This window comes from Neovison vison, chromosome 1, assembly GCF_020171115.1.
Source record: "Neovison vison isolate M4711 chromosome 1, ASM_NN_V1, whole genome shotgun sequence".
Taxonomy (NCBI): domain Eukaryota; kingdom Metazoa; phylum Chordata; class Mammalia; order Carnivora; family Mustelidae; genus Neogale; species Neogale vison.
Window position 1 is genome coordinate 211,280,325 of NC_058091.1, and position 26,088 is coordinate 211,306,412.

The following is a 26,088-nucleotide window of genomic DNA, read 5'->3' on the forward strand; positions in this document are numbered from 1 at the left end:
GAAGCTGCTAATGGCACTGTTAGCCTTTTCTGTGAAAGGAAGCTGGGATGACCACAGAGGAGCTCTCTGGTGTGAGACTTCTGACTCACACACTTGCTCAGTCTCAAGGACTGACCCGGTCTGAACACTGAAAAAGACGCCCCTTCAAATTCAATGTGCATCCCTCCGAGAACAACACACACACCCTCAAAGCCTGAGCCACACGTAAGCAATATCTGAGTAATATGGTTTTTAGAAATTTCTCTTCTTTATTGCCACATTCATATAAAAAGTTTTATATATCTGGACTGGTAAAAGAAAGCCACGGTGTATATAAAAAAAGTGGTAGGAAGTTAAAAAATATAGGGCTTTAGTGTTTGGAAAAGCAGTTACGGACTGCCTCCTTGGTTTAATTATCCAGGCGATCGAAATTCTGGGTTTGAAACTCTTGGAAGTCCTCTGGGATGGTGTCTGCAAACAAGAACAGGCACAGAGTAGGTTAGGAAGGCTTCTTCCACTGGGATCCTGGTCCATCTCATGCTGTGCAAGCGTCCTGTAGGGGTCGCTGTTAGCCCGAGCAACAGGCCCCAGAAGGCTCCACAGCCATTTTCTACCTCCGGCTGCTTTGCAAATTGTTGGCTTAAAGCCCAGGAGTGCTCATTCACAGGCCTGAAGGAAATTAGCAGGCAGAATGGATTTTGAGTGTGATTATGTTTGAGCCATAAGAAAATAAAGGCTGCCTGTAAATTAAATCTGACTGAATTTCTCACTGAACCCCCAAATCCTAAGCCAAGCAGTTAAATTCTATGGGTCTCAATTTCCTCATCTATCAAATAGGAAAAAAAAAAATCTACCATTTACTTCAGTTACACAGAGATGGTTACATGTTCATGAATACAGGGCACGGGCTTTGGGCTCCTGGGAGGAAAATGTGCTATAAACATAAGGTGGTGTTACTTGATGGATTCTAATTCTGATATTGTATAGTAACGAGAATGTACGTTACCATTGCAGCGATACTTGAGGTTGGACCAAATGATGTTTTCTTGGGAGAAGCAGAACACGCCAAGCCGGCCTCCACGCATGGTGGTGTCTATGGTGACCCCAGAGTCAGCCACCAACTCGGAGCCTTCATAAAATCGCACTCTGCAGACAACACAGCCCAAGCCAGTCACCAGGAAACTCACACCGAGGTCAAGGTCAGACCCACTTCTTTGCTGCTTCATAATCCATTTTCACAGGCCTCAATTGTGCTCTAGCTGTTGCCCCTTCCCTACTAGACTGGGAGCTCCACATGGTCAAGGACTGTATGTTCATGCCCACCAAAATTCTCGGTCTCCAAAGGTCCGACACGATGTTGGGCCCACAAACTCGATGGGTACCTGCTGCAGAGTTACACCACACTACGACCTAGGACCAAGAGCCTTGGTGACCTCACTGTCCTTTGGGTTACCTTGTCGAGACATCATGCTTCACAACCACTGCTTTTCCTTTGTTCTGAATGACAGAATCTGCTGGAATCTCAGAATAGTGATCCCGGCCGGGGGGCAGTAGTGCTCCCTAAAAAAGGGTTTTAGAAATTTGCGGGGACATTTCTGGCTGTTTCTTTGGCATTTCATGATAGAAGCCAGGGATGCTGAAGGGCTTACAAGGCCCTGGAGAGAACAAAAGCTTGTCTTGCAAGCCGTATGCATTTGGAGAGTTCCTCCAGACACTTGCGTAGGTGAAGAGCCCGTTTATAATTATCTGGACCTAGAACCTAACTTCCTTTTACTTGTGAACATCAGGTATTTTCTGCACTGCTTTAATATATACTGAATTTTCTGGGGTAAATTGAGAAATGATGGAGCACTTTGTTTTGCGTAAAAAGAGCTGTTCTCCCTTTTAGACCTTAAGTCACCAGCAGAACAATTTGCATTAGAATGTCGCTGCCTCCATTTCCTGTCGTGGAGTTGTGGTGTCTAGGCACTGGCGTGATTTTGTTATACATTCTTATTTGTCTGTTATAGGGGTTAGGGATCAGATTGTATTTTCTACAGTTTCATTCTGAGACAGAAAAGGAGGCACTAGCCTTCACAGGGCTGAGACCACGATCATCTATCTTCCTGTGTGACAAACAGTACATTGGACTTAATGTCTCACAGAAGAACAAAACGTGAACTAGCCGTCCTGATTGTTTTTTCACGAGGCTGCCTTCCTGCCCTGATCAGTACTCCTTCCTCAGTGTGCTATGTCAGAGGCCTCCGTGTTGATCTGCAAGTCTGAGGACTGAGAGTAAATACATGGTCTCAGTTTCAAGGATGCAGCCTAAGCCATCCGCGGCTGCTGAGAATAGTTTTGAGTGTTTTTCAATCGTTCTAGAGGGAAAGGAGGCAGATTGTGTGGGCTCCCAGGAAGATTAGTTCCTGCCCCATGTGGGAAGGCCTGGCAGTGAGGAGAACAAGGTAAAATGAGATCCAGGCATGGCCTTCATAGTGTTTCTAGACCAGCAGGGAAGGACCATAGGGACTCACGGCAGTGTGCTGTGACCTCTTCATGAATAAGCTGCCATCCAGGGCAGGGGCAGAGGGGAGGCTGAACCCCATCTCCCCCACACTGGTCGGCATGGCAGAAAGGGGAGCATCAGTTGGGCACCTCCATCCTCCAATGCTGAGACCCCCGCCCCCACCCTGCTGTGAAGAAGGTCCCTTTAACCCTCAGCTTGGCCCTAATGTCCATGTGGTTGGTCGGGGCTTGGGTGTCTCCTTCCTACTTCTTTGCTGGGAGCTGTAGTCAGACGTCTCGGCAGTCCTGGAGGCCATCCTGGGTCAACTCTGTGATGCAGGAGTTGGGTGTGGGGGGGGAGCTTTGCTTCCTCTGCCTGGTGAGGAGCTGTGTCCTGCACGTACCTGATGTAGCCCACCTGGGGCCTGTGCTGCAGGAACCAGCGGTAGGAGACCTTATCCTTCCAGCCCACGTTCCTTGAGTCCTTCCATAGCAGCCGGACCTGGTCACTGGTGTCCCCCGTGTGCCACAGGGAGTTGCGGAGATGCTCCCCGGGGCCCGTCTTAGACTTCACAGCCTGAAAAGGATATAGGCAAGGTTCTAGAATAGAGGGCACAGCCCACCCATCCTGGGTCCCTCGGGTGCTGACTTCATGGTTATGATCTGGCTGCCTTGGATCTGGATAAAAGCATAAACACTTAAATGCCCTTTCTACTGAGGTCACCCTTAGTCCTTGAGTCATCAACACTGGCTGACACCCCATTAACCCATTCCATGTTTTTCCTGCTGTGAATCCCTTGCTCCCCACATCTGTCCAAGGAGTGCTCAAAAGGCTGCCTTTTCTCCCAGCAGGAGTGACAGAGGTAGCATCTCTAGACCGAGCTGGCCCTAGCGCAGGAACAGACGAGCCAGTTTCTGGCAGTGTGCACCTGCTGACATGTCCCCGGAGTGTCCCCGGGGTCCCCCCCAACTCCCCGTCAGTCACCCAGAGGTTAGGATGTGGCTTGTACAAAGGAATGAAGGCAAGGCCCTGGGTGGGCCCTGCCCTGAACTCAAGCATAAACACCTCAGTTTCACAGATGAACTAAATGCCCTATGGGAGAACAGGACTTAAAAGGAGGGTGAAGGGCTCTGAGGGGAGATGACGGACTGAGAACCGTGGCTACCTTAAGCTGGATGCCAGGCTCGGCGACAGCCCGGAATGGCGTAGCTTGCCAGTACGTCTGCTCTGTCTGCTTCCACATGACCACATAGAAGCTGGAGCTGTCCTGGTAACCGAAGATGAAGCCGGCATAGTCGTCGTCTGTCTGGGTGTTCACGTGGAAGGTCCCTTCAAAGTCAACTCCGTTAAAGGCCGTGTACCCTGGAGGGATCAGAAGCAGGTCAGAAGAGCAGACCAGCCCTGGAAGGAGCTGCAAAGACTGGATTCTAGCCACGGGGTGCAGAGGACCTGGACCTACCCACTGCCAGGCCGGGGTCGCTGTTCATGGTCTGCACAATCTCCATGCCCTGCAGAGACATTTGAAAAGAGTTCAGGGCCGCCGCAGAGGATGGAGAAGCTCGAGGAAGCCCAGGGCCTCCGGCGCGCTGGGGAGCGGTCAGCGAGCTCTGACCTCCACACAAAGATGCATGATCTGAGCAACTGCTCTACCTCGGTCTGTGCTCCAAGAAAGCACAGACTTGTGAGGGGAAAAGAAAAAGCGGAACAGAAAGAATTTTGCTAGAACTGTAATGAAGGGTCTGCTGGATCCGCTTGATTTGGGGAGAACATACACTTCTGATGAACGTGACTGGCTCGGTAACACTAAAATGTCTCAGCCTCTCTGTGCCAGCCTGCTGCAGTCTGATGAGGAGGATGTGGGGGAGGTGGTCTTTGGGAAAGTGCACGAGCAAGGCTTTAGGGCCGGCCTGGAGCTCCATCCCCGCGTGCTCCGCCATGCCCTGCGGTGCTCCACTGAGCCGGCATTGCAGACAGGTGAGGCTCTGTCTCCCATGTGAGCTGGGGCTAGTGGTCATGCTCGGTCACAGGACTACCGTGAGGAGTTCCCTGCAGCCCGGGTCGGTGCCCCCTCCCACGGTTACCTGCCTCTGCCACAAGGGCTGTGCTGAGAGGTAGCACTGCACTGCTGTTGGCCACATGGCACGTACCTGGTTTAGGACCACCCAGTTGGGATCGATCTGGGCATCCCCTTCGGGGTCCAGGACCACAGTCTGGTAGGCTCTGAAGTCGGTCAGGGTGACCTCTGCATTCTCCGGGCAGACATCTATCCGATCGATAACCTGGTCCTGGTCAAAGTCTGTCTCGCAGAGGTCTCCCACGCCGTCGCCTGAGTGGGGTGGGGGAGGAGGACGGGAGCCGGCTGCCACCCACACACCCCACTGCTCCTTGACAGAGACAGGGCTGGGCCAGGAGCTGAAGGGAACCCAGGCCCCACCCAGCTGACGTTTTCAGTGTCGGCAGAAGAGCCCAGAATCAGCTACGTCCGTGGTGGCCCTGGGCCCCACTCTGGGGTCTATATGGTGGGCTGGTGAACCCCACTGTGTGTGACCGAAAGAACTTCCTGGGGGCAGAGTGGAAGACAACTGTTCAAAGCTGATAAGAAACGCTGCAGGTTCTCTAGGGAGACCGGTGTTCACGGACTGGTGGATCTTAAGGCTGACCTTACAGCAAATGCCCATAGCACTTTCTCTAGAGCATATGAATAACAGGGGAATTATTGTCACCAGAGTGTCTCTAAGACCATGATTTCTATTGATCCTTGGGAGGAATCTGGCTCATGGTATGTTTTGTTCAGCTGACATGGTATTAAAATACGTGAATGAAATACTGTCTAGCTGTGGGTGGACATGCCCTCACCAGCTCACTATGGTCCTCACTGCTGTGTCCCGTCTCTGGCTTTGCACGTGCTTTTCCCTACCGGCCCAGCCCGGTCTAAGCCAGTTGCTGCCATGCCCTTCTCTCTGTCCTGCTCCTTCTCTGTGACTCCTGGGGGAAAGCAGCAGGCAAGATGGTGGAGCAGTTGCCCAGGCCCCTGGAGTGGGAGCATGTGGCTGCTTCCCTGTCCCATGTGACCGCATCCCAGAGCTGCTCTGAAGCCACAAAGCAGCTCTTCTCTGAAGAGTTAGAGAATGGTGTCTACTGGCCATCCACTGTCCACACAAGCTGTAGCTGCTTGGAGAAGCTCTGGGAGAGGCCTGACCATGTGCCTAAGGGGAGCCTGGGTGGAGGAGGTCCCACACCATCCTGGGCTGGGCCCACTTACTGTTGCTGTCCTCCTGGGCTGGGTTAGGGACCAGCCGGCAGTTGTCCGGTCCAGGGGGCACCAGGTCTGGGATGCCATCATTGTCATCGTCGTCATCACACTCGTCCCCGATCCCATCCTTATCAGTGTCCAGCTGGGCACTGTTGATGACCGTGGGACAGTTGTCTGTGCTGTCCTGGTGCCCATCTCCATCACTGTGGGAGAAAGAAGAGGTGACGTGTGGCACCGGTGAGCAGACAACAGGGATAAGAAACGAAGGGTGTTTGGGGGCTTGTCTTTTGTCAAACCCATTTGTCTTCAGACAAGCCTGGCCTCTGGGCCTCAGAGATCCTTTTTCTACTTCCCCATCTTGTTGAAACAAGTAGAGCATATCCTACTTAAGTTAAAGGGTGATTCCTGATGTTGTGACCAGATGTTCCTCTCAGTCCCTGGGGACTCTGATCACTGCCAACCTCCCCCAACCCAGAGAACGTACAGTGTGAATCCTGGCTCAGCCACTTACCAGCATGTGACCCCACTGTGGCTCAGTGTCCTCATCTGTAAAACGGGCATAACCGAGCCTACCTCGTAGGGTTGTTACGAAGATTAAATGCTTATGTGATGAGAATTTTTCATGCTACATTTGAATCTATGACGAAGCATTTCTATGTGCCGGCTCCTGGAAAGCCCTGCGGTGTTTTCTAGTCCTCTCCTATTCCCTGCCCAGCAGACCCAAGGCGGTTCAGACCTGAATGCCACAGGGAGAATGAGAGAAGAAGGCCACCCCTTTCTGAGAGGGGAACGTGGAGGCTGGGCTCACTCCTTCTCTCGAGCACTTCTCAGAACTCTTGTTCTCTGTCCACGTGACAATTGTTTGTTCTCCAGGCCTAACGGCCACCCAAGGATGAGACTGCCCTGTCCCCAGAGGTTTCCCTGGGTTAATGGAGGCCTCCCACGGCAGCTCTGAATCAGAGCGGATGCTCCCTTCACCCCGCTCTTCCTGTGGCCTCTCCCAGGCAAGGGTAGGACAGGGGAGGGAAGCTAGAGATGAGTCCATGCCCCTCAGGCCCCGTTTCCCAGATGGGTCCCAGAGAAAATGAGGCCCACCTGGATAAGCAGAAAATGACACGGTTCCAACAGTGGAATGCCTGTGACTATAGCAGGGCTGTTTTTTAAGGAAGATTGAGCTATTTCCATTAGAAGCCATTCTATAGAGCCTTGAACATTTTTTTGCAAAAACAAGCAGTTCCTGTCCTCCTCCCCAAGGTTCAAGTTTGTGGGAATTAAAATGGAGCAGAATGAGTCAGTTGTTTTAGACAAATATCTAGAGGCTGACAGGGTAGGATCTCTTGGAGATTCCTTGGATGGCAGTCAGGGCAAGAGGACCCGCCCCAGGGAACATTCTTGATGCCCACCACTTAGGGGGATTTAAGGGTACCAGTCCCACCACCTTTGCAGCAATGGTGACCTCCCATGTCAGACTCTGGTGCTGACTTGCCTCTCCCCATGCCATGGTAACAGTAACACAGCTACGGCTTGTTGCCGGTCACCCAAGGGCCAGCCTTCTGCCGGGAGCTTTACCTACTTTCTCGTTCATTTTTATCCAAGGCAGCAAGGCACATTTCATTCTCTCTACTTTGCAGAGGAGGAAATTGAGAGTGCACTTGAGAAGCACATTTTAAGTTCACTTGGCTCGCATAGACTCGGCCTCAAGGACGCTGAGCACAAGGACCGAGGTGGGGCTTCCTAGGAGCTGTCCTTTCATAGGGTTGGGCTCGGGAACCACTGTCTGTAGGGCACCCTAGGAGAGGAGGTTGGGAAGGGAATCCCTCTTTCTTCCTGCCCTGCCTTCCCAAATCCCTTACCTCTCACATCCCTGTCCTGCCACCTCCCTAAGCCTTCCAGCTACAGATGAGAGGGGACAGAGCCCTTCTGACTGCAGGTGCCCTCAAGGCAGACATGATCTTGTCTAACGTTCCCGGTGACATTCCTGGTGACGATCAGATCCTGGATCTGATCCAGCCCCGTGTCTTAATACAGGACTGTCTCCATGTGGGGCTAGGAGGGTTGACAAAACTCCCTTGCCCAGAACACTACCCCCCAAATAACAGATACAGAATGAGCAAATTCCAAGGACAATGAAATCACGGTGCTCCCTCAGCCAACTGTCTATTCTGGGATCATGGGGAAGCCTTCCTGGGCTGAAAGAGTACAATAATAAAACAGCTAACCCTACCGAATGCTTCTATGTAAGGGAAACTGTAATGTGCACTCTGTCCATTAACTCAGCCTTCACAAAAGACCTATGAGCTACATGTCACTGTCATCCCCATTTTTCCGGTAAGCCTTCTGGGGCACAGAGACCAGTGACTTGCTTAAGCCTAGCCCATTTGTAAGTGAAGGGGCTGGGGTGTGCATCTAGCAAGTCCTCCAGACCCCAGCTCTGAAGCACGATGGCCCATGGCCTCTCCTGTAATACAGTCTCACTCGCTGGAGTGCCCCGTGGCCCCTCCTGACCCTGTCACCCCACTATGGAGAACTTTCAAAGAGGTGTGGTGACTCTGACCAGCCCACCAGTGGCTCAATCTCTCTCAATCTATTCAGAGAGATCCCAAAGCGAGGCAGCAGCAGCAAGCTCTGAAGGCTAAAATGGTCTCCGAATTTTTCATCTGGCCCTGATGCAGCTGGGGGAAAAGGGTCCTACCTGTCCTGATTGGTGTCACAGGAGTCCCCAACCAGATCGTTATCCACATCAGACTGCAAAGAGAACAGAACATGTTATTTACCCCTAGGCCTTCACGGACAGAATGTTCCAGAGAAGGCAGACCTGGCCCTTCATCCCCGCATCTCAGGAATTATTTCTCTGGAATTGGGTTGGTGTAGAACTGCAAAAGGACAACACCATATTGGTGTAGGCACAATGCTGAATTGTCAAGAAAGCCTTCCAAAATATCAAGCCACATGGCGGGGCTGCCTACACACCAGATGAGCTGATTGGAGAGGGCGCCGGGGCAGGACGCTGGCAGGTGGAGACGTGCAACTCTGGCACGGGTCGGAGGGGAGCCGGCCAAAGGCCTGGGGACAAGGCAAACGGATTTTGCTTCGGCATGTTGGAATTGAGCCAGAGTGGGAGTGAGTCACAGAGGGCAACAAGGACGCCCCTCTCGCAGAGCTTTAAAAATACATGACACATCCTATCCAATTATCTAGACAGGAAGGAGGAGTGAGAAGGGAAACAACACGTCGCTGACTGAACTGCATCTGAGGCATCCATACATGGGTCCTGTAGGGCTTTGGGGTCTCAAAGGACACAAGGCTCCCAGTGGTTAGCCGCCATGTTGCATGCTCCTCTCAACAAACCCACAGGTTTGGGGCATCACTCAACTCCTTCTCCTCACCTCACGGGCAGTCTGCAACATGTGAGACCTGCCCAGGAGGCCTCAGCACCCCCATGGCAGTCTTCCTAGAGCCTCCAGGCCAGAAGTATACAATCCCACCACCTCTGCTCCGGGAGGCACATGGCAACAGCAAGGAGCTGAGCTGGGATCTTTAAGAGTGTCTTAAAGACTCTTTGCACAGGGGAGCTCAGTCTGGAGTCTGAATCCCCCAAAAGCTACTCACCTGGTTAGGGTTGCTGACATCAGGACAGCTGTCACAGGCATCCCCCACACCATCCGCATCCCTGTCCTGCTGGTCACGGTTGGGAACTCTTGGGCAGTTGTCCAGAATATTCTTTATTCCTGCAAGAAAGGAACACTTCCCTGAGTCAAGTGAATATTGCAGAGAGTCTTAGAACACGGACTTCTAGGCGCTAAGAGAGCAGCCCTGTACCCAGGCGCTTGGGGAGTGACTTGTGCCTGGGCCGTCATCCCAGAGCCACTACATTTCTCAGCAGTTATCTGCAAGTAACATCAAAGGATGGATTCTGAGAGACTTAACAATGAGGGTGACCTGAGGCCTTTCCCCATGGAGTTTTAAGTTGTCCAAGATGTCAAGGGCTATCACTGCAACCAGACGAGGAGGTCACGAGGGAAAGGTCTCACCCTGGAGAGGGGCCTTGTTGGGGTGTGAGCAAAGACAGACCCTGAGGGCAGGGGCGGTGGCGTACCAGAGCCAGGCCCACCGTGTCCCTATCTTCTCAGCTTTTGTCTCACCGCGTCCTTTCATATCAGCAGCCTGTCCTTAGTCACGGCAGGAGTGGTATTTCTGTCACGGAAACTGGCAAATGCTGCAACTTGGGGCTTTTTTATTTTGTTGAGCTGGTTCGCCACATACCACTGGATCTGGCCATCAGTCAGGCTTATAGAAGACGAAGTCGTGTTTCAGGGAGGCATAGGGTATTCTGGAGTGGGGGCTGTGTGGTGGTTGGGTGGGTGGAGGGAACGGGGTATATTTCTGGAAAGATTTTCCTTCAAGGCCCTTGTCATGTGAAATGTTTTTCAGAAACGATGAGATCCAGTCTATACCTGAATGACAGTCATCTATGTGTTATGCAAATGACATGGGAACAAATGTCCTTTGGGGCACCCTGGCGGCTCAGTTGGTGAAACGGCTGCCTCTTGATTTCAGCTCAGGTCTCGATTTCAGGGTCTTGAGATCAAAGCCCCTTGTGGAGCTCAGCAGGGAGTCTGCTTGAGGTTCTTTCTCTCTCCCTTCCCACCCCCTGCACTCTCTCTTTTTCAAATAAATAAATAAATCTTAAAAAAGAAAAAAAAAAACCCCAAACATGTCCTTCTTCACATCCAGAGAGGCTCCAGCGCTCACGCTGGGCTCCCGGGGGTGCCATTCGCACAGCCCACACTCGTGAAGGCCCCTTCAGTGGAGCCAGGAGCTGGGCACTGCAGCTCTTCTGCCCCCACCTTCTTCCCGGAATAGGCAGGACATGGACTCATCTCCCAGGAGAAGCCCGACTCTCCACAGGAGCAGCCAGACCCAGCTGTAGCCCGCGACCCTGCTCGAGGCCCCCTCATTCCACTCTCCACTTCTAGGGCTCTTGGGCGTGGAGAGGATGCTGGAGGAGGTGGTGGGGGAGATATACTTTCTCTGGGAGGACAGAGGCCGTACAAAGACACAGCCCTGACAAGACACTGCTTAAAGTAATTCCTACAAAGCTTCTGGCAATGATGTAGAGTTCCAGGAACACTCAGAGTTAATAAATAGGGGAGTGGGTTATGGAGCCTCCTTCCATTGAAACAAGGGGTCCAGGGGCATGTGGGCTACTTAGTCGGTTAAGTATATGAATCTCAATTTCAGCTCAGGTCATGATCTCCGGCTTGTGAGATTGAGCCCTGTGTCCGGCTCTGCAGTGGGCATGAAGCCTGCTTAAACATTCTCCCTCTCCCTCTGCCTGTCCCCACCTCTCCCTCTCAAGAAAAAAAAAAAAAGTAAACAGGTGGGCCAGACACAGATCACGGGGAACCACTTGGTGTGGGAGGACTTCCGAGTTAGCAATTCTTTTTTTTAAAGATTTATTTATTTATTTATTTAACCAAGAGAGATCACAAGTAGACAGAGAGGCAGGCAGAGAGAGAGAGAGACAGAAGCAGGCTCCCTGCTGAGCAGAGAGCCCGATGTGGGACTCAATCCCAGGACCCTGAGATCATGACCTGAGCTGAAGGCAGAAGCTTAACCCACTGAGCCACCCAGGCGCCCCCCGAGTTAGCAATTCTATTTCTGTTCCTAATAGAGAACAAGGGCAAAAGGACAAAGGAGTCCCAAATAAAAGACAAAGCAAGACAAGCCCACCGTCTCCATCCATGTCATCATCACAGGCATCTCCTTTTCCATCCCCATCAGTGTCTTTCTGGTCATTATTCAGGACAGTCCGGCAGTTATCACAGGCATCCCCAAAGATATCTTTGTCACTGTTCCTTTGGTCCACGTTGTGAGTCAGGACACAGTTATCCTAAAGGGTCAGAAGACCAAACACTCAGATTCTACAAAGTCCCTCCCAAGTTGCTGGTCCTGTGGTAGAGGCGGGTCAGCCAGCCTCCGTCCCTGTGGTCCCATGCGGTCAGCGCTCAGGACAGAAAGTCACAATGCCACAGAGTCACAGGCGTGGAAACCAACGCTTGGGATGACCTGTGTAAACAGGTGATTTCACGGGCTTTCTTCCACCGTCCCTGGCATGTGGCACTTCCCTGACCCTCCCGACGAGCACGTACCTGCTCGTTGAGAATCCCATCTCCATCAGCGTCCTCGTCACAAGCGTCCCCAATGCCATCTCTATCTGCGTCTTCCTGGCCAGAGTTTGGCACATACTTGCAGTTGTCCTAGGGAGAAGAAACAGGGCTCAGAGAGACTTCTACATCCGACTCGATTTTTCAATTTTATTGATGCATACGTGAAAAAACTCTAATATATGTGAAGCACACGGTGATGATTTAACATACATTTATATTGTGAAATGATTCCCACCGTGGAGTTAACATGTCCCGCCCCTCACATACTGACCTTTTTTCCCCTTGAGAACGTTTAAGTTCTGCCCTTCCAGTGAACTTCAATTAGACAGTGTAGTGTTATCAATGAAAGTCACCATGTTACACACGACAGCCTCAGACCTTATTCATCTGATCACTGAAAGTCTTTACCCTTTTACCAACTTCTCCCTACTTCCCCCACCCTCATCTACCTCTGTCTTAAGTCAGAAAGGATTTCCAACCTCAATGCTGACCGCACCCACCTGACTTCACCTGGATGGCTGCCTTGTGATGTGTGAGAGGCAGCTACGTGAAAAATGCCATTTTCAGTGGAACCCATAGCATCTCTCCCTGAGAGAAGACAGGGCCCTGGAAGCCACGGTGGGTGCAGTTTTTCTCCCGTGTGTCCCCCTTACCTTCTTGCAGTTCCTGGCAGAGCACGGCAGTTCTTCGTCAGGGTAACTGTCGATGTCCACGTCCTTCCCACAGATATAGCCATCACCAGCCCAGCCAACGCCACACTGTGAAGGTAAAGGCCAGCACATGCTCGGGGAGCTGAGGTGTGTGTGTGTGGGGGGGCACTGACAAAGGCCGCTGCTCTGAACCTGGGAATCCCTGCTCCCCAGTGCACAGCCCCAGAGGGAGGGCCCAGAGCTATATAGCCCTGCTGGGTAGGATTCTAAAATTATTATTTTTCAAATAGTCTAATGAATCAGAAGGTAAGAAGGACATAGAGTGAAAACTCCTTCCCATTCCTGTTCCCTTGGCTTAGGCCATCTGTTCTTCCATATACCATAAGAGACAACACAATGCAGACAGGCAGACAGACATTCTTTTCCGTCTTTGATCTTTTGACGCCATTGAGAGCCCATATATCCACCGTTCTTCACCTTATTTTAAAAAATGAGCATCGTACCTTGGCGCTCTTTCCGTATCACTCCACGGAGGCTCACGCCGTTCTTTTTAATGGTCACAGACGCAGGATGCGTAAAGTGGTAGGCGTGTGCCTCCATGAAGTCACCCAGTGTTCTACGGGTGCCTGTCCGGTTTTTAAAAACGTTTTTCTCTATTGCCAACAATGCCACAACAAGGGATTCTAGTACATTTGTCCTTCCGCGCCTGTACTGGTTTCTCAGTGTGGAATTTCTGGTTCAATGGGTCTTTGTAATTTTGAGTTACTGTTGAAATGTTCTCCATGTGACTGTCTCATTTCCTCTCCCAGCAGAAACGCATGCGTGTGGCTTCTGTGGCACTTCCCTTGCCATTCTTGAACTACAGTTCTACTTCTGCACTTTACAGTATTTTAGATTAGTTCTCAACAACAACAAAAAAAATAACTTTTCAAGGTGCTTTACCTCTATTCATGCTCTTTTAACAGGACTCCCCCAGGTACAGTGTTGGGTTCTCTTTGTCCCTGGAGAAGTCTACCCAAGTACCCTGCCACCAACAGCCACTGCCAGCGTAACAGGCATGAAGAGTTTTCCTCTATCAGATTGTATAACCATAGTCTCCACTCTATACAATGACACTGCAAGGTTGCTGTGATCCTATTGTACCAGAGATGGCCAGAGATGGCAAACCAGAGAGAAAAAAAATGGTTCCCTCCACGGTGCCCTGGGCATGAGGTGGGACCGGGAACTCAGCCTAGGACCAGGATAGGCGCCTGCGGGGGCGGGGGGGGGCAGGCAGGACCCCAGGAACACAGAAGAGGAGGACCTGGAAAAGAGGAGGGAACCAGAAAGGCAGGGTGGGGGATGAAGCAGAGCGTCTGCGGAACAGAAACAGGGCCAAGGGAAAAGAAACTTTCCATGAATAAACGTTAAATTTCTTGGCCTTGCTAATCCGAGTGCGGTGATTGAAGACCAGGGACTTCCTGGGCGGCACGCTGCCTGTTCTCAATCATCCAGGCGCTCCTTCTGCAACCAGGGATTTAGAAGGCAGGAGGCCAAAGACGGCCCTCCCTATAGGGCCCCTATTTCCGCTCAATTGCTTCAACCAGCCTTCAGAAGGCCTGGAGAGCTCAGCCAAGGGGTATGGTCCTTGACTCATTTTAATGAAGGAAAAATTTCCTCTAGGAACAAATACATTTTTAATGAGCCATTTTCTGGCAGATTAAATTATTTTAGTAGTCACACCAAGTATATTAATCCTTTCCCATCTGTCGTTGTGCCTTATTACAAATTCAAAAACATATTAAGAGCCCCATCACCCACCATCCCAGGGAAGTCATTAATTTGTTCGCAGAAAATTAGGATTTTACACATAGATTCACCCTTGCCTCTCAATGGTAATAAACATGCCCAGGCAACTGGAATTAGGAAAACTGTGGGGTTTTCCCCTCTGACCCAGCTTGCTCCTTCATCAGGACGTTGTCACAGACTATCTGTGCCACCAGAGAGAACGGATGCTATTATTATATTTCTTTCTTTAACTTCGGCCTGATTCTTCGCATTTTCCCTATTTGAAAAGCAATATGCTTGCTGTGTAACATTTTGTGAGCCTAACGCTGAAGAAGCCCGCGTTCAAGGTAGAAAGAAGGGTCAGGAGATCAATGGGAACCTGCAGATTCCAGAACCGGAAGGGCCCCGCTGCCCAGGGCCTGGCCTAGCAGGAAGGCAGGCGACCTGGCCTAGCAGGAAGGCAGTCCTGAGGACCCTAGAGCCTGGGATTTGGGAGTGGAGGGCAGGCACAGGCCTGCTTCTTGACCTACGGCTCCCCACACCCCTGCCTGGCACAGCACCAGCCTCAGCCTGTAACGGTCCCGCTCTCTCCCCAGCCGCCTCCTCCCCAGATGGGCTCCAGGGGAACAGAGAGGGAGGAGAGTGACCGTCCACTGAGCTATTCCTGAATCCGGGTGTAGGCGGACACGGAGTGGTGCCGTGGGCCCCCTACTGCTTCCTGAGGGGAGACAGTGGCCCTCGGAGAGTGTCTGGCAGCTCACCCCTTCACTGTCCCCTGCTGCCGGGAGTAATTCTGAGGACAGTTAGAAAGGATAGCAGCGTGCTCCTTAGTTACACAAACAAATAAGAGGGTAGATGGGAGGAAGGGAGAGGAGGTTCCCTCCCAGCTTGCTTCTCGCTTCTTGGCCCATTGCAGTGGGTGCCTGGAAATGGAGGGGGGGCTCCTCTGCTGATGTGCCCGAGGATAGGGTGTCGACCCCCGGCCGAGAGAGAGAGAGAGAGAGAGAGAGAGAGAGAGAGAGAGAAAAGGCAACTGATGTGAAATGGACTTGAGACTGCTCTCCAGGAGCTCAGCAAACCCTGTGACGGTTACAGTCTGTGCTTATCTCCATGGGAATGTTTTCACTTTTGAGCACTTTCTTCCGAGAAGCAAGCAGAACCCCGGGCAGGGGTGGTATTTAAGATGGAGGACGAAAACCTGGTAAAGCAGGTGACCAATAACTCACCACACAGGTCACATCGCCGTGCCTCTCTTGGATGCACTGCGCATTCACGCTGCAAGGATTCAGCTCAGGATTTCGGCAGTTCCTTTCGGTTTTGCACCCCCTTGTCTGATCACCCGTGTACCCTGGTTTGCAGGGCCCACAGCGGTAAGATCCCTGCAGGGAACAAAGATCAGACCATGAGCCGTGGGCTCAGAACCATGAGCAAAGCTACCGCGATCATGTTTGTTTTCACACGTACTCGATGATGCCGGGAAGACACAACCTCCCCTGCCTGCCTCGCCGCGTGCATGCCCTAAGATTGTGGGAATGCAGAGGAAGATGCCACCAGCCCGGGAGTGGCAGCGAGCCACGCAGATGTGAGGGAGGAAGGCTGGAATGAGCCACTGTCACTGGCCTGCCAGCTCCAGTGTGAGGACAAAAGGGGAAAGGACTGATGGCGCCCATGAAGCTCTGGGAGGCGGGGTGAGGATTTATTCTGGGGACAAGGGAGGTGGTTTGATTGAAAAGCAGGTTAGGGGGGAAGAAAAAGGTTTTGTGGTTTTTTTTTTTTTTTACCATTCCTTTGGCTTTTTTACAACTGAGTGATGGAGAACAGGAGTGCAGAGAAATGTCAGTGGCCTTGCCCTGAGAATTCTCAACGAGCGAGGCGGTGCCGGTGGCCAGTGAGCTAGCTGTCGGCTCCACGGCAACGGTGCTGCCCGGGCCAGCCATGACTTCATGGTTTTTAAAAACAGCTTGACTGAGATCAAATTTACATTTCATGAGTGACATCCGTGTAAAGTCTATAGCTCAAGGATTCTGGTCACAAGCAGCCTCCCGCTTGCCACGGCCAAAGGGTGCTCTTTGGTGGCCCCTCCTGACCTGTCAGCCTCACGGGATGGCTCCGTGGGGCCAGGTCTCCCCTTTTCTTTGCTCCTGCTCTTTTGCCTCTGCCCCTTCCTGAGGTTCGCTGGAGTTCTACTTTCTAGAGAGCTCCACCATCTGGTTTCCTTCCCCCAGGTGGTGTGAGTGATTCCCTTCAGGTCAGAGTTTCCCAAATCGATATCGGCACACGAGGTGAGACAGCCCAGGGGAGAAGCCCAGAAGCAACGGCAGCAGAGTGTGTGGATGAGAACACAGGCTCTGTGGCCAGACCGGAAGCCTTAGGAGATGGTAGGCCTGGGCCCCATTACCTTCCCACAGCTCAGCGTCATCAACTCTAAAATGGGAATAATAGTGCCTAGAGACAAAATGGTTGTCAAGATTCAAATATGTGATTTGTTATTTATAAAATGTTTTTACATACAAGGCAACTAGGAACCTAGAGATGGGATAACTTTCCCATGGACCTCAAGTGGGAAGCCGCCATTTTGTCATGGACTCAGTGGCTCTCTTGTGGACAGTTTACTGGGCCACACCTCTATCCTGCAATCAGTGGACAAGAACTTTCAGAAATATACATATATTTCTGAATATATACCAGAATATACATTTTGGACCCCCCCCAAGGGCTAAGCATTTTAATACAAATGACTTTTGAAAAGATTCCTAAAAATAATGAATACTCTTTGGGGATTGTGTCATCACCAATACAATGCATATTCTGAACCATATAAACTCAGAAGATCTTCACGTTTTTAAAATACAAGACCAATGGTTTACTCAATACATTTTTTTCTGAAAGCCTAACATGGCAACTTCAATTAAAGTCTGGCATTATAAAATTTTTTATATAAAAAATTTCATATATATAAAATTTATATATAATTATAAATTTTTACATATAAAAATTACTTATAAGATTATTCTTACATGGAAAGCTCTTTTTCAATATGAACTTTTATCTTCATTTGCCAATCAGATACATTGTGCCCATCTGTTCTATGTGTGTTTTGGGGTTATGATTTATAAACATACACTTGTTTCAATAACTGGTCTGCTTTGATAATGAAAAATACTTACCAAAGTGTTCTATGAAAAAATGAAAAATGAAAAATGAAAAAATACTTACCAAAGTGTTAATACAGATAGAATTGAGAACACATGCTCCATTTCGACACTCATCAACGTCGGTGCAGACCTAGTGCAGGAAAGTTCAGAGAGATACTCTGTTTAAACAGAAATGCAAATAAATTTTGCTTTGTTTTGATAGATTTGTGTGAAGGCATGGAATTTCAGGTACAATGCTAAGAGGAGCATTATTTTAGCCACCTCTTTGTTTTTGTATCACTCTGTACCTAACCCAATTTCAAGTGATAGCTGCCGATCCGGTATTTCACAAGAAGTATGGTGTTGACATTAGCCAGCACCCTGGGGATTTTCCTACTCCAGGGCTAATTTTTCTGTTAATTTTCTGGCTTCTATTCCCACATTATATGTGTAACATAGATTTGAAGCTCCTAGCAGTATACTGTACAACCCTGAAGCTTTGATTTGTTGTGGGCAATTTCCCTTTTTGTCGACCATGTCCCAGAGATGACATCCAGCTTCCTTGTCCCTTGTGAGGGCTAGCGGTTTTCTCATCTCCTTCTAACAGGTAGGGTAGCTCTTTGAAGCTGTGTCTTTCTGCAGGGGCGTTAGGACTTTCCCAAGGTGTGCATAGATGCTCAAACCCCAGATCCCCACTCCTAGGGCCGACACCCAGCTCCCATGTCCCATGAACTTGAATTTGTTAGGCTGTGGCGAGCTGACTCTCTTCTACTTCAGTTCCGTCTACCACACTGCTGGAAATCTTACTAGCTCACGTAAAGCACTGACTGTTTCATTTTGTCTATTCTCCTTGGTTTGGTCTTGGAGATTTTGTCTTTAGAAGAGAGGAAGAAAAACTCTGGGTCATTACTCTAACGGCTTCTTGTCACTCCTACGTGTCCAGCTTGCCTCCTTTTTCTAGTCTAAAAAACGATGCCCTCTAGAGTCCTTTGATAGGCAGCTAGAAAATAACAAACCCCTGCCCTTCTTCAATCTAATAATTTCGCTAAGGTAGTAAAATATATTTATAGACCAACCATTTTCAAGGGCTGAAAACATCAAAAAGAATTTCACAGTCAGTGAGTTAAATAACAGCCACGATATAGTAGAACATTTAGAAATAAAATGGAGACTGTCACAAAGTGCTCAAGTGCTTTATGGCAATTTATAGCTTATAAAGAAGAAGGGGGTTTCCTCAGGGGATTATTTCTACTCTTGAATTAGTCTCATCTCTGAAACAGCTTCTTAGCAGCCACAGTGACTCTATAAAAGTGACCTAATTTTTCAAAGCTTTTATTTGTTTCCCTGATTCTCAAGTTATTCTGTGGGACAAAATGTTCAATGGCTAACAGAAGAGGCTGGAAATCTCGCCGCGTGTTTAGTATTACCTCACTCACTGTTCTCCTAGTGATGCTCTATTATCCTGACTTAACAGCTTCCTTCCTACTAGACATGATGAACATAATTGCTCAGAAATGAGCGGAAAGCGTCCTCATTTGCCCGCAGGGCCCTGTGACATTCCATGTGGCACTGGCTGTTCAAAGAGGTTATAATGAAAGAGGTGGGAACAAACCAAAGTTTTTCAGTTGGTAATTCAGATTAAAAAAATGAATAGAAAGACCATCACTTCAGCCCACCTGCTTGTTTGACTTGGCGAAACTGATGCCGACACCCTGTACCACGGGCCCAGTGAAGCCCACCGGGCAGGCCTCACACCGGAAGCCGGGAGCCAAGTTCACACAGCGCACACCTGGGTAGCAGGGATGGTATTTGCACTGGAAAGGAAAACAAAAATAAATAAATAAATAAACAAATAAAACAAAACAAAAAACAAAAATAAAAAACAAAGTCTTCAGCCTCACAGGGAAAACACAAACTTTCATTCATCTACTCGGATGTGCTCCTTTGCCTAACCATCCATTAGTTGGTGCCCAAAGTGGTAAAAGGAAATAAAAGCTTCTTATTTCATCGTTACCCACAGAATCCCAGACACACACAGGATGGGGTTACATTTCAGTGGGCTTTGCTGAATCACGGGAGAATGGCACGGCCAAGTGAAAAGGTCCTTCCTGATCACCAGTCTACCTCCCAGTATCAATTCCCTGATATTCTACCTTGTAATTGAAAAATCGCCGTGAAAGGACAGTGCTCCGGGACCACTTGTTAGCTGGCTGTTAGATGAATCCAAACACACTACTGGGCCAACTTCTCCACTGAAGAGATCGAGAGAAGACCGAGCCAGAGCACTTGTGTCTTTGTAAGATGTGGTCTATCAGGGCTGTGCCTGCCTTCATGTCCTCTCAAGTCCACAGCTCTTCCAAAGCTCTCTGTGGAGTCTAGGAGACTGGTTTTTTGTTTTTTTTTTTTTTCCTAACCACTTCAACTAATGTAAAAAACATGACCACTTCCTGCACTTTCAAAAGGAGGAAAATTCCAGCTCACAGATAGAAACCAGATGCAGTTCTGTGACACATGCACAATGATTCTCCAATTGAGGGATTACTACAGACCATCTTAATTGCTTACTACTCAGGAGGTAATTAGCCCAGTCCTACCATGAGCCTGCAGAGCTGTGTGTGTGTGTGTGTGTGCGCGTGCGCGTGCACGCACGCACACCCCTAAATTCCTTGCATGCCCCTTCTTTCTTCTTCTAGCCTGGTGGGAAGAGAAAGGCATATTCTCACGGTAGCCTTGCTACACATGTGAATACTGCTTTGGGACTGGACTCAAGACTGGTTAGCTGTGCCCTTGAATCAGTCTCCTGCAGAGGCTTTGCCAGCCCGCCCAGCAGCCTGTACTCGCTGTATGTGTGTCTCTGGCTCTGTCCTTCAGCACTTCTGATTACTCACAGATTACAGGCCCTCCTCAAACAGGTCTTGTTGGTTTGAGAAGCCCGTCTGCACTTCCAGTTTAGGAAGGCTGAAGAAATTAGTTGCAAGCCCTGAAATACACCCTAACACAGATCTCCTCTGCCCCCAAAGGTAGAAGTGTAGAAATATCAAAACTGTAATGCTGATTGCACAGCAGAAATAATCAGCGTTGGAAGCACCAATGTCTGCAGGGCAGCAACACCGCCTGGGGGACGAGCTGCAGACAGAACAAGGAGACATGATCCATGCCGCCACCATGGTGTGTCCTGCCTACTCTGTCCCCCTGCTCGCGGTCGCTCGTGCTCTCTCAGGGTTCACAAGGGTGTAGTTGTTATGTCACCTGGAGGACACCCCAAGTCCTCCACCTTGCTGGAGGACACCCCAGGACAGCCACCTGGCTGCAGGGTGTCCAAGACACTTAGGGAGCCCCCACGCCGTCGAGGTGAACTGTTACCTCATCGATATCAGAACAGGTGACCCCGTTTCCTGTGTAGCCGTCAGGGCAGGGCCCACACTGGAAGCCGTCTCTGGTGTCCATACAGCGGACGCCGCGGAAACACGAGTTGGAGTCACAGCGACGCACGGGTGGTATTGGGGGTGTCGGGGGGGCGGGGGGCGCCGGGGGCATCAGTGTGTTTGGGGTTGGAGACTGAAAGCTGAGTGGACCTAGAGAAAAGCAACAATCCGTAGACCTACTGACCACCAGCAAAACACACACAGCTGGTACAAAACGAAGTTTGGTTTCCCAACAAGCCCTCCCTTCCCTCCAACTTGGTGCCAACCATCCAGAAGCCACCGTCGGTGTCGCCTCACCCCAGGCCCTCCACCATCCTCCCCTGCCCAAACAACTCCGAACAAAGCAGCTACTGGAACAGCACTTACCGCAAGCCTGGCACTCAGCGATAGTGTTCCGCAAAAATGAGGTTTCCTTGACCTTGAGAAATGGGGAAGAAAAAACAAGATGGAAAAGGAGATCTGAGATGTAATCTGGGAATGAAAGCATTCCCGGGTAGCAATCTAGTAAACGCTTCTTAAAGAAGTGCTCAGGTATCCCTTGAGGGCTCCCTCTCTGCTCCAAGCCACCGTGTTTCTCACGTATCCGACCCCCATTTCCAGAGCCCTCCTAATAGACCTCCAGGGAGCTGGATGCAAGAGGCGCCTGAGGTCGGCCTCCCGCCTGCCTGCCCACTTCTACTGCCTCTGCAGCACTGCTCACTCGTACAATGAGCGTCTCTGGCAGGACCAGGGTTTTCTGATGTCCTTGCCATTACCTGCTGTCTCAGAAGATCCTTCACCTCTCCCAGTAGCTGGTTTAGCTGCATCATTTGCCCCAGGAACTGCCGATTAAAGTCTCCTGTAGCAACAGCAAAAAAGCAAAGGCCTTCAGCCGTGAGCAGACGCTCCTCCAGTGCCTTGAAAACCAGTGACTTCCCAGGGAACCATCACAACAAATACCTAACGTACAGGAATTTAACTTGGGGTTATTCATCTAATTCACCTAAAAAATGATACTGAGGCTACTGGCTGTTAGCCCACATTCCTGAGCTATAAAAACAAAAGTGCAATGGACATATTTTCTTGTCCTGGACTTTGGCACAAGAGACTGATCTCTGTAGACACATCCTATTGGGGTTCTCTGCCGAAGTCCCCCTTTCAGGGGTGGGACCCAGGGCCCTTGGGGCCTGAGGCTTTATCTGGACCGATGGAGGTGTGCCACCCGCCCCAGAGCCCACACCTGTGCTTGCCGTGGCCAGCGGCTCACTCTGCTGCAGGAAGCAGTCCTGCAGGCTGGCCACCTGGAACAGCGAGCCTCTCACCACCAACTTCAGCTCTTCCAAGAAGTCCTGGAAGAAATCACATCCATACCACATGCTGCTGCTGCTGCTCAGAAGCTAATGTGCTCGCATACTCACACACTTTTCCTAACAGCCTAAGTAGCCCTGTATCCTTGGACTCGAACATCTTACATAGTTCTGTGGGTTTGATTTTGTTCCTGAAACCGGCCAGCCCTATCCTCTTGACTGAAGCAAATATGGAAGGAGCCAACAGCCTAGGGAACATTTGAGCCTCCAGCTTGGCCTGAGGGTGCATCAAGGTGGATCTGAGGCCAGGAAAGGCTTTGAGTTTCATGGTAAGCAAGTTATTTTATGTCAGGAGCCTATTAAGAATTGTCTGGCCTTTATTTATGGAGCTTAGACCATAATAAATAAGATACTGATCTCAATTTTAAACATGATTGTTTTTAGGATGTCTTAGCTCCAAGTTTTAGCGAAGTCCCTGATCGTCCCAGGCTAGGAGAATGAATAAGCGGTATACTCTAGGGTTATTAGGTAGCTGGGATCGTATGTTTACATTTTGGGTTGATGTCAATCATTTATTGTTAGTCCCAAGGTCAATTTCCTTACTGCTTTATCTTGTAACTTTTAATCGGACCATTATATGTTCATGACAGAAAGAGTTTATGTGAATTGCCAATGTAAAGTCATCACCTTTTAATTTAAAAATGAGGATGCTGAGGATTTTCAGAGTTCTACTTTATGACGCGTACAACATGTGTTATATAATGGATATTGTTATATCCATTATATTGTTATATAATGGATATTGTTTTGGACGTCAGGCTATGAGCTCTGTGGGGGCAGGGCCATGACTGTTTTGCCTCCTATGCTTTCCCTAATGCCTAGAATATACCTATTTGTTAATTCACTGAATAAATGAGGTGACTGTGAAGATAGAGTGTGAGGGTCTCTGATCATCTAAGGATTAGAACTTTTGAAAAAATTCCAGTAGGTATAGTTTCTGTTGACCCTGTCACGGCTGACTCCTGGCTTTTGGAAATTGACTATATTTGGTGGTAGACATGAATTTCTGAAATGTCAGTGACACAATTTCTATCATTCTGATTATTTGGGCTCCCCTAGGGATTCAGAAATAAAGTTCAGCATATTTCTCTCTTCACTATTTTTTTTTTATCTATGGAAATCTATACTAAGTATGTAAACATCTTTCTCTCTTTTTCTGCAAAAACAAAACAAAATCCTTGAATTTTAGCTTTCTTGAAATTTCTGCTTGAAGATGCTTCCTATTTTCCAAGCACAAAATTCTAGTATCAGATTAATAGTTTTACATTATTATATAAAACTTCTCAGCATTCCTAGTTGTAATGGATATTACTATTTATTCCCAGCCTCTTTGTACAAAGGGCTCAGAGCAGCTTGTAACTAAAGCATGTATAATAAAATAATAAAACATAAATGCAAAGTGAGGATTGAGGCACAGAAAATAACATTATGGGCCATAACAGATGAACACAGTTACTGATTTTGGCATTGACTTCCATATCAGATAAAATTCAGGAACTATGATCAGTTATAGTTATAATTAATGGAAAGGACAAAGAATGCTAGTTCTTCATAGGAAACTATCTCCTAACACAAATTTTTTAAAAGAAATACATGCAGCAATTTTTACAGTAGGTGCCATGATATAATGAAAAATACCATCAACATGGCATAAAACAGACAACAGACGTGGTGGAACTTTCAAAGCCTTGTGGAACTAAGTTGGCAATGAGGTCCCTTTTGTTAGGGATGCTCTAATAAGACCTTTGAAAAATATTGTTTCTAAGTTCTTGGCAGCTTCCAATCATTCTTTATCACTTTTGTTAAAGTAATAAATACTATCATCATAGAAAGATTAAAATTATATCATCTACTGCCCTAAGATTTTGTTTTTGTTTTTTGTTGTTTGAAATAATTTCCATGCCCAACATGGGGCTCGAACTCATGACCCTACGATCAAGAGTCACATGTTCTACCAACTGAGCCAGCCAGGCATCCCTTAAGATTGTTTTCTTTAATTTTTGCTAATCCTTTCCAACTTTGCAATTATGTCCAAAAGGTCTTCATTTAGCATCTAAAGCAGCAGCTTTCCATTTTAGCTTCCCATTAGAATCGGTATTTTTAAAAATACCTACACCTTGGCACCATTTCAATCGATTCTGATTCCCTTGATCCTGAGGGTGGGCCCTCTAGCAAGAGTTTAAGTTCCCCAGGTGATTAGAATTATGCAGTCAGACCCACTCCTGACCTCGGCACATTCCTCTGCCCTCCCTGAGCCTGGGCAGCCCATCCTTCCAGGTTGGAGGATGGTTTGTGTGTTCCTACCTGCGCCTTCCTCTGGAAAGTCCTCAGTTCAATGGACTCGGGACTCTGGGAGGGGCTGGAAAAGGCTCTGGGGAGATGGCGCACAGAATCCACTTGGGTGCAGTCCACATAGAGTTCTACGGAGCCAGCCCCTTGCTGCAAGTTGCTTAGTCTCAGGAGGACCCTGTGCCGCCTGCCATCCGCCAACTGCAGGTTGTTGAAAACCACCAAATGAATCTTCCCGTCATTCCTCAGGTAACGGAGGATGGCTGGAAGCAAGCACATACCAGTCAATGATGAGATAAGGGGCGTGGGGCTGGGGGCTGGGGCAGGTCTCTGCTGAGCCTCTAGGTCACAAGGCCCAGTTACAGAAAAGAATCCAAGGAAGCTGGAAGCAGAAATATTTAACACCTTAAGTGCCATCCATTGTTCTAGGCACGGGTAAGCCACTCTGTTACTGAGGATGCTTTGTGCTCATGCAAAGACAGTAGGTGGTAAATCTGAAAACACGCTATTTCAGACAGCAATAAGTACAATGAGCAAGCAGAACGCATTGGAAGTCAACTGAAATCCAAGTAAGCTCTTCAACGCATAAATTAATTGACCAAATATTTCCTGAGCACTACACTGGGGGGCTGGGCGCTGCCCTGAGCTGCTTTCAACATTTAATTTCTAGCAAATTGCAAACTAGCAAATTGGAATAACTCCAGATGACAAAAGTGAAGCTCAGGAAAGGGAAGGCACTTGCTCAAGGACGTCTTAAGTGGCAGGACCAGAATTTGAAACTGACTGTGGCTTATTCCATGACTAAAAGAAGGTGATGTATGGATAGGCCTGTGTAAGCATATACCGAATGGAGCAGGATCTGTCATACTGTCCCTCAACAACCCATCTTCAGTTTAACAATGCTCAGAGAACCGAAGATACCCATGGTCGCAAAAGAAGGACTAGAAGAGGATCCACCACCTCATTTTCTCTTTGTTTTTTTTTTGTTGTTGTTGTTTTTTCTATGTAGGTAGCTGTCTATTCACTTAACTTATTAAGCTCAAGCATTTTCACTTTTTTGTTAAATGAAAATTCAGACATATTTTAGGATTCTAGTTTTCTGTCTGTTTTTACTCTATTATGGTCTTGAATTTGTTGAGCCCTGAGCTAAAAATCTATTCCTGGCTGCTGAGCCTTTGGGAGTAAAGCCCATTGGGTGAGGTTTGCAATAAAGACCAAAGTGAATTGCTTCCAAGGGCTTAGCGAGCCTACCAAGAACACCTCCAGATCCATTCAAAGGTACCGTTGCCAAACCCAAGTTCATTACCAGAAACAATCATTTCAGAAATATATAAGAAAAATTTGGCACAACACGTATGTATAAAAAGAGAGGGTGGGCTGGCTACTTAAATTATGATATAATCATGAAATGGAATACTATGGAATAGGTGCATGCTAAAACCCCAAAAATGTTTCCAGTGTTTTGCTGAGTGAAAAAAGTGTTGAGTCACCGAGTAATCGCATACAGAAAAAATATACAGAATATTAGAAGGAAATATGTCAACATTAATGTGGTCATTGCTGGTTGCTTGGATGATGAATTTTTCCTCT

At 48.7% G+C, this 26,088-nt stretch overlaps 1 protein-coding gene across 1 annotated transcript in view; it reads right to left on the reverse strand.

Annotated features, from left to right (window-relative positions):
• Window positions 1–235: 235 nt before the first annotated feature.
• The window catches only part of THBS4 (thrombospondin 4), a 43,533-nt gene continuing 17,680 nt past the window's right edge, over window positions 236–26,088 (reverse strand). Inside the window, exons 3-22 of the mRNA XM_044266317.1 lie at window positions 24,514–24,761; window positions 22,083–22,191; window positions 21,619–21,701; window positions 21,230–21,281; window positions 20,802–21,013; window positions 19,115–19,252; window positions 17,521–17,589; window positions 15,531–15,683; window positions 12,541–12,645; window positions 11,870–11,977; window positions 11,451–11,610; window positions 9,327–9,445; window positions 8,410–8,462; window positions 5,727–5,920; window positions 4,612–4,790; window positions 3,924–3,972; window positions 3,630–3,826; window positions 2,868–3,040; window positions 986–1,125; window positions 236–450 (exon numbers count right to left, since the gene is read on the reverse strand). Of these exons, the coding sequence (XP_044122252.1) occupies window positions 389–450; window positions 986–1,125; window positions 2,868–3,040; window positions 3,630–3,826; window positions 3,924–3,972; window positions 4,612–4,790; window positions 5,727–5,920; window positions 8,410–8,462; window positions 9,327–9,445; window positions 11,451–11,610; window positions 11,870–11,977; window positions 12,541–12,645; window positions 15,531–15,683; window positions 17,521–17,589; window positions 19,115–19,252; window positions 20,802–21,013; window positions 21,230–21,281; window positions 21,619–21,701; window positions 22,083–22,191; window positions 24,514–24,761 (2,603 nt within the window). The 3' untranslated portion in view covers window positions 236–388. The remainder of the gene's footprint in view (window positions 451–985; window positions 1,126–2,867; window positions 3,041–3,629; window positions 3,827–3,923; window positions 3,973–4,611; window positions 4,791–5,726; window positions 5,921–8,409; window positions 8,463–9,326; window positions 9,446–11,450; window positions 11,611–11,869; window positions 11,978–12,540; window positions 12,646–15,530; window positions 15,684–17,520; window positions 17,590–19,114; window positions 19,253–20,801; window positions 21,014–21,229; window positions 21,282–21,618; window positions 21,702–22,082; window positions 22,192–24,513; window positions 24,762–26,088) is intronic.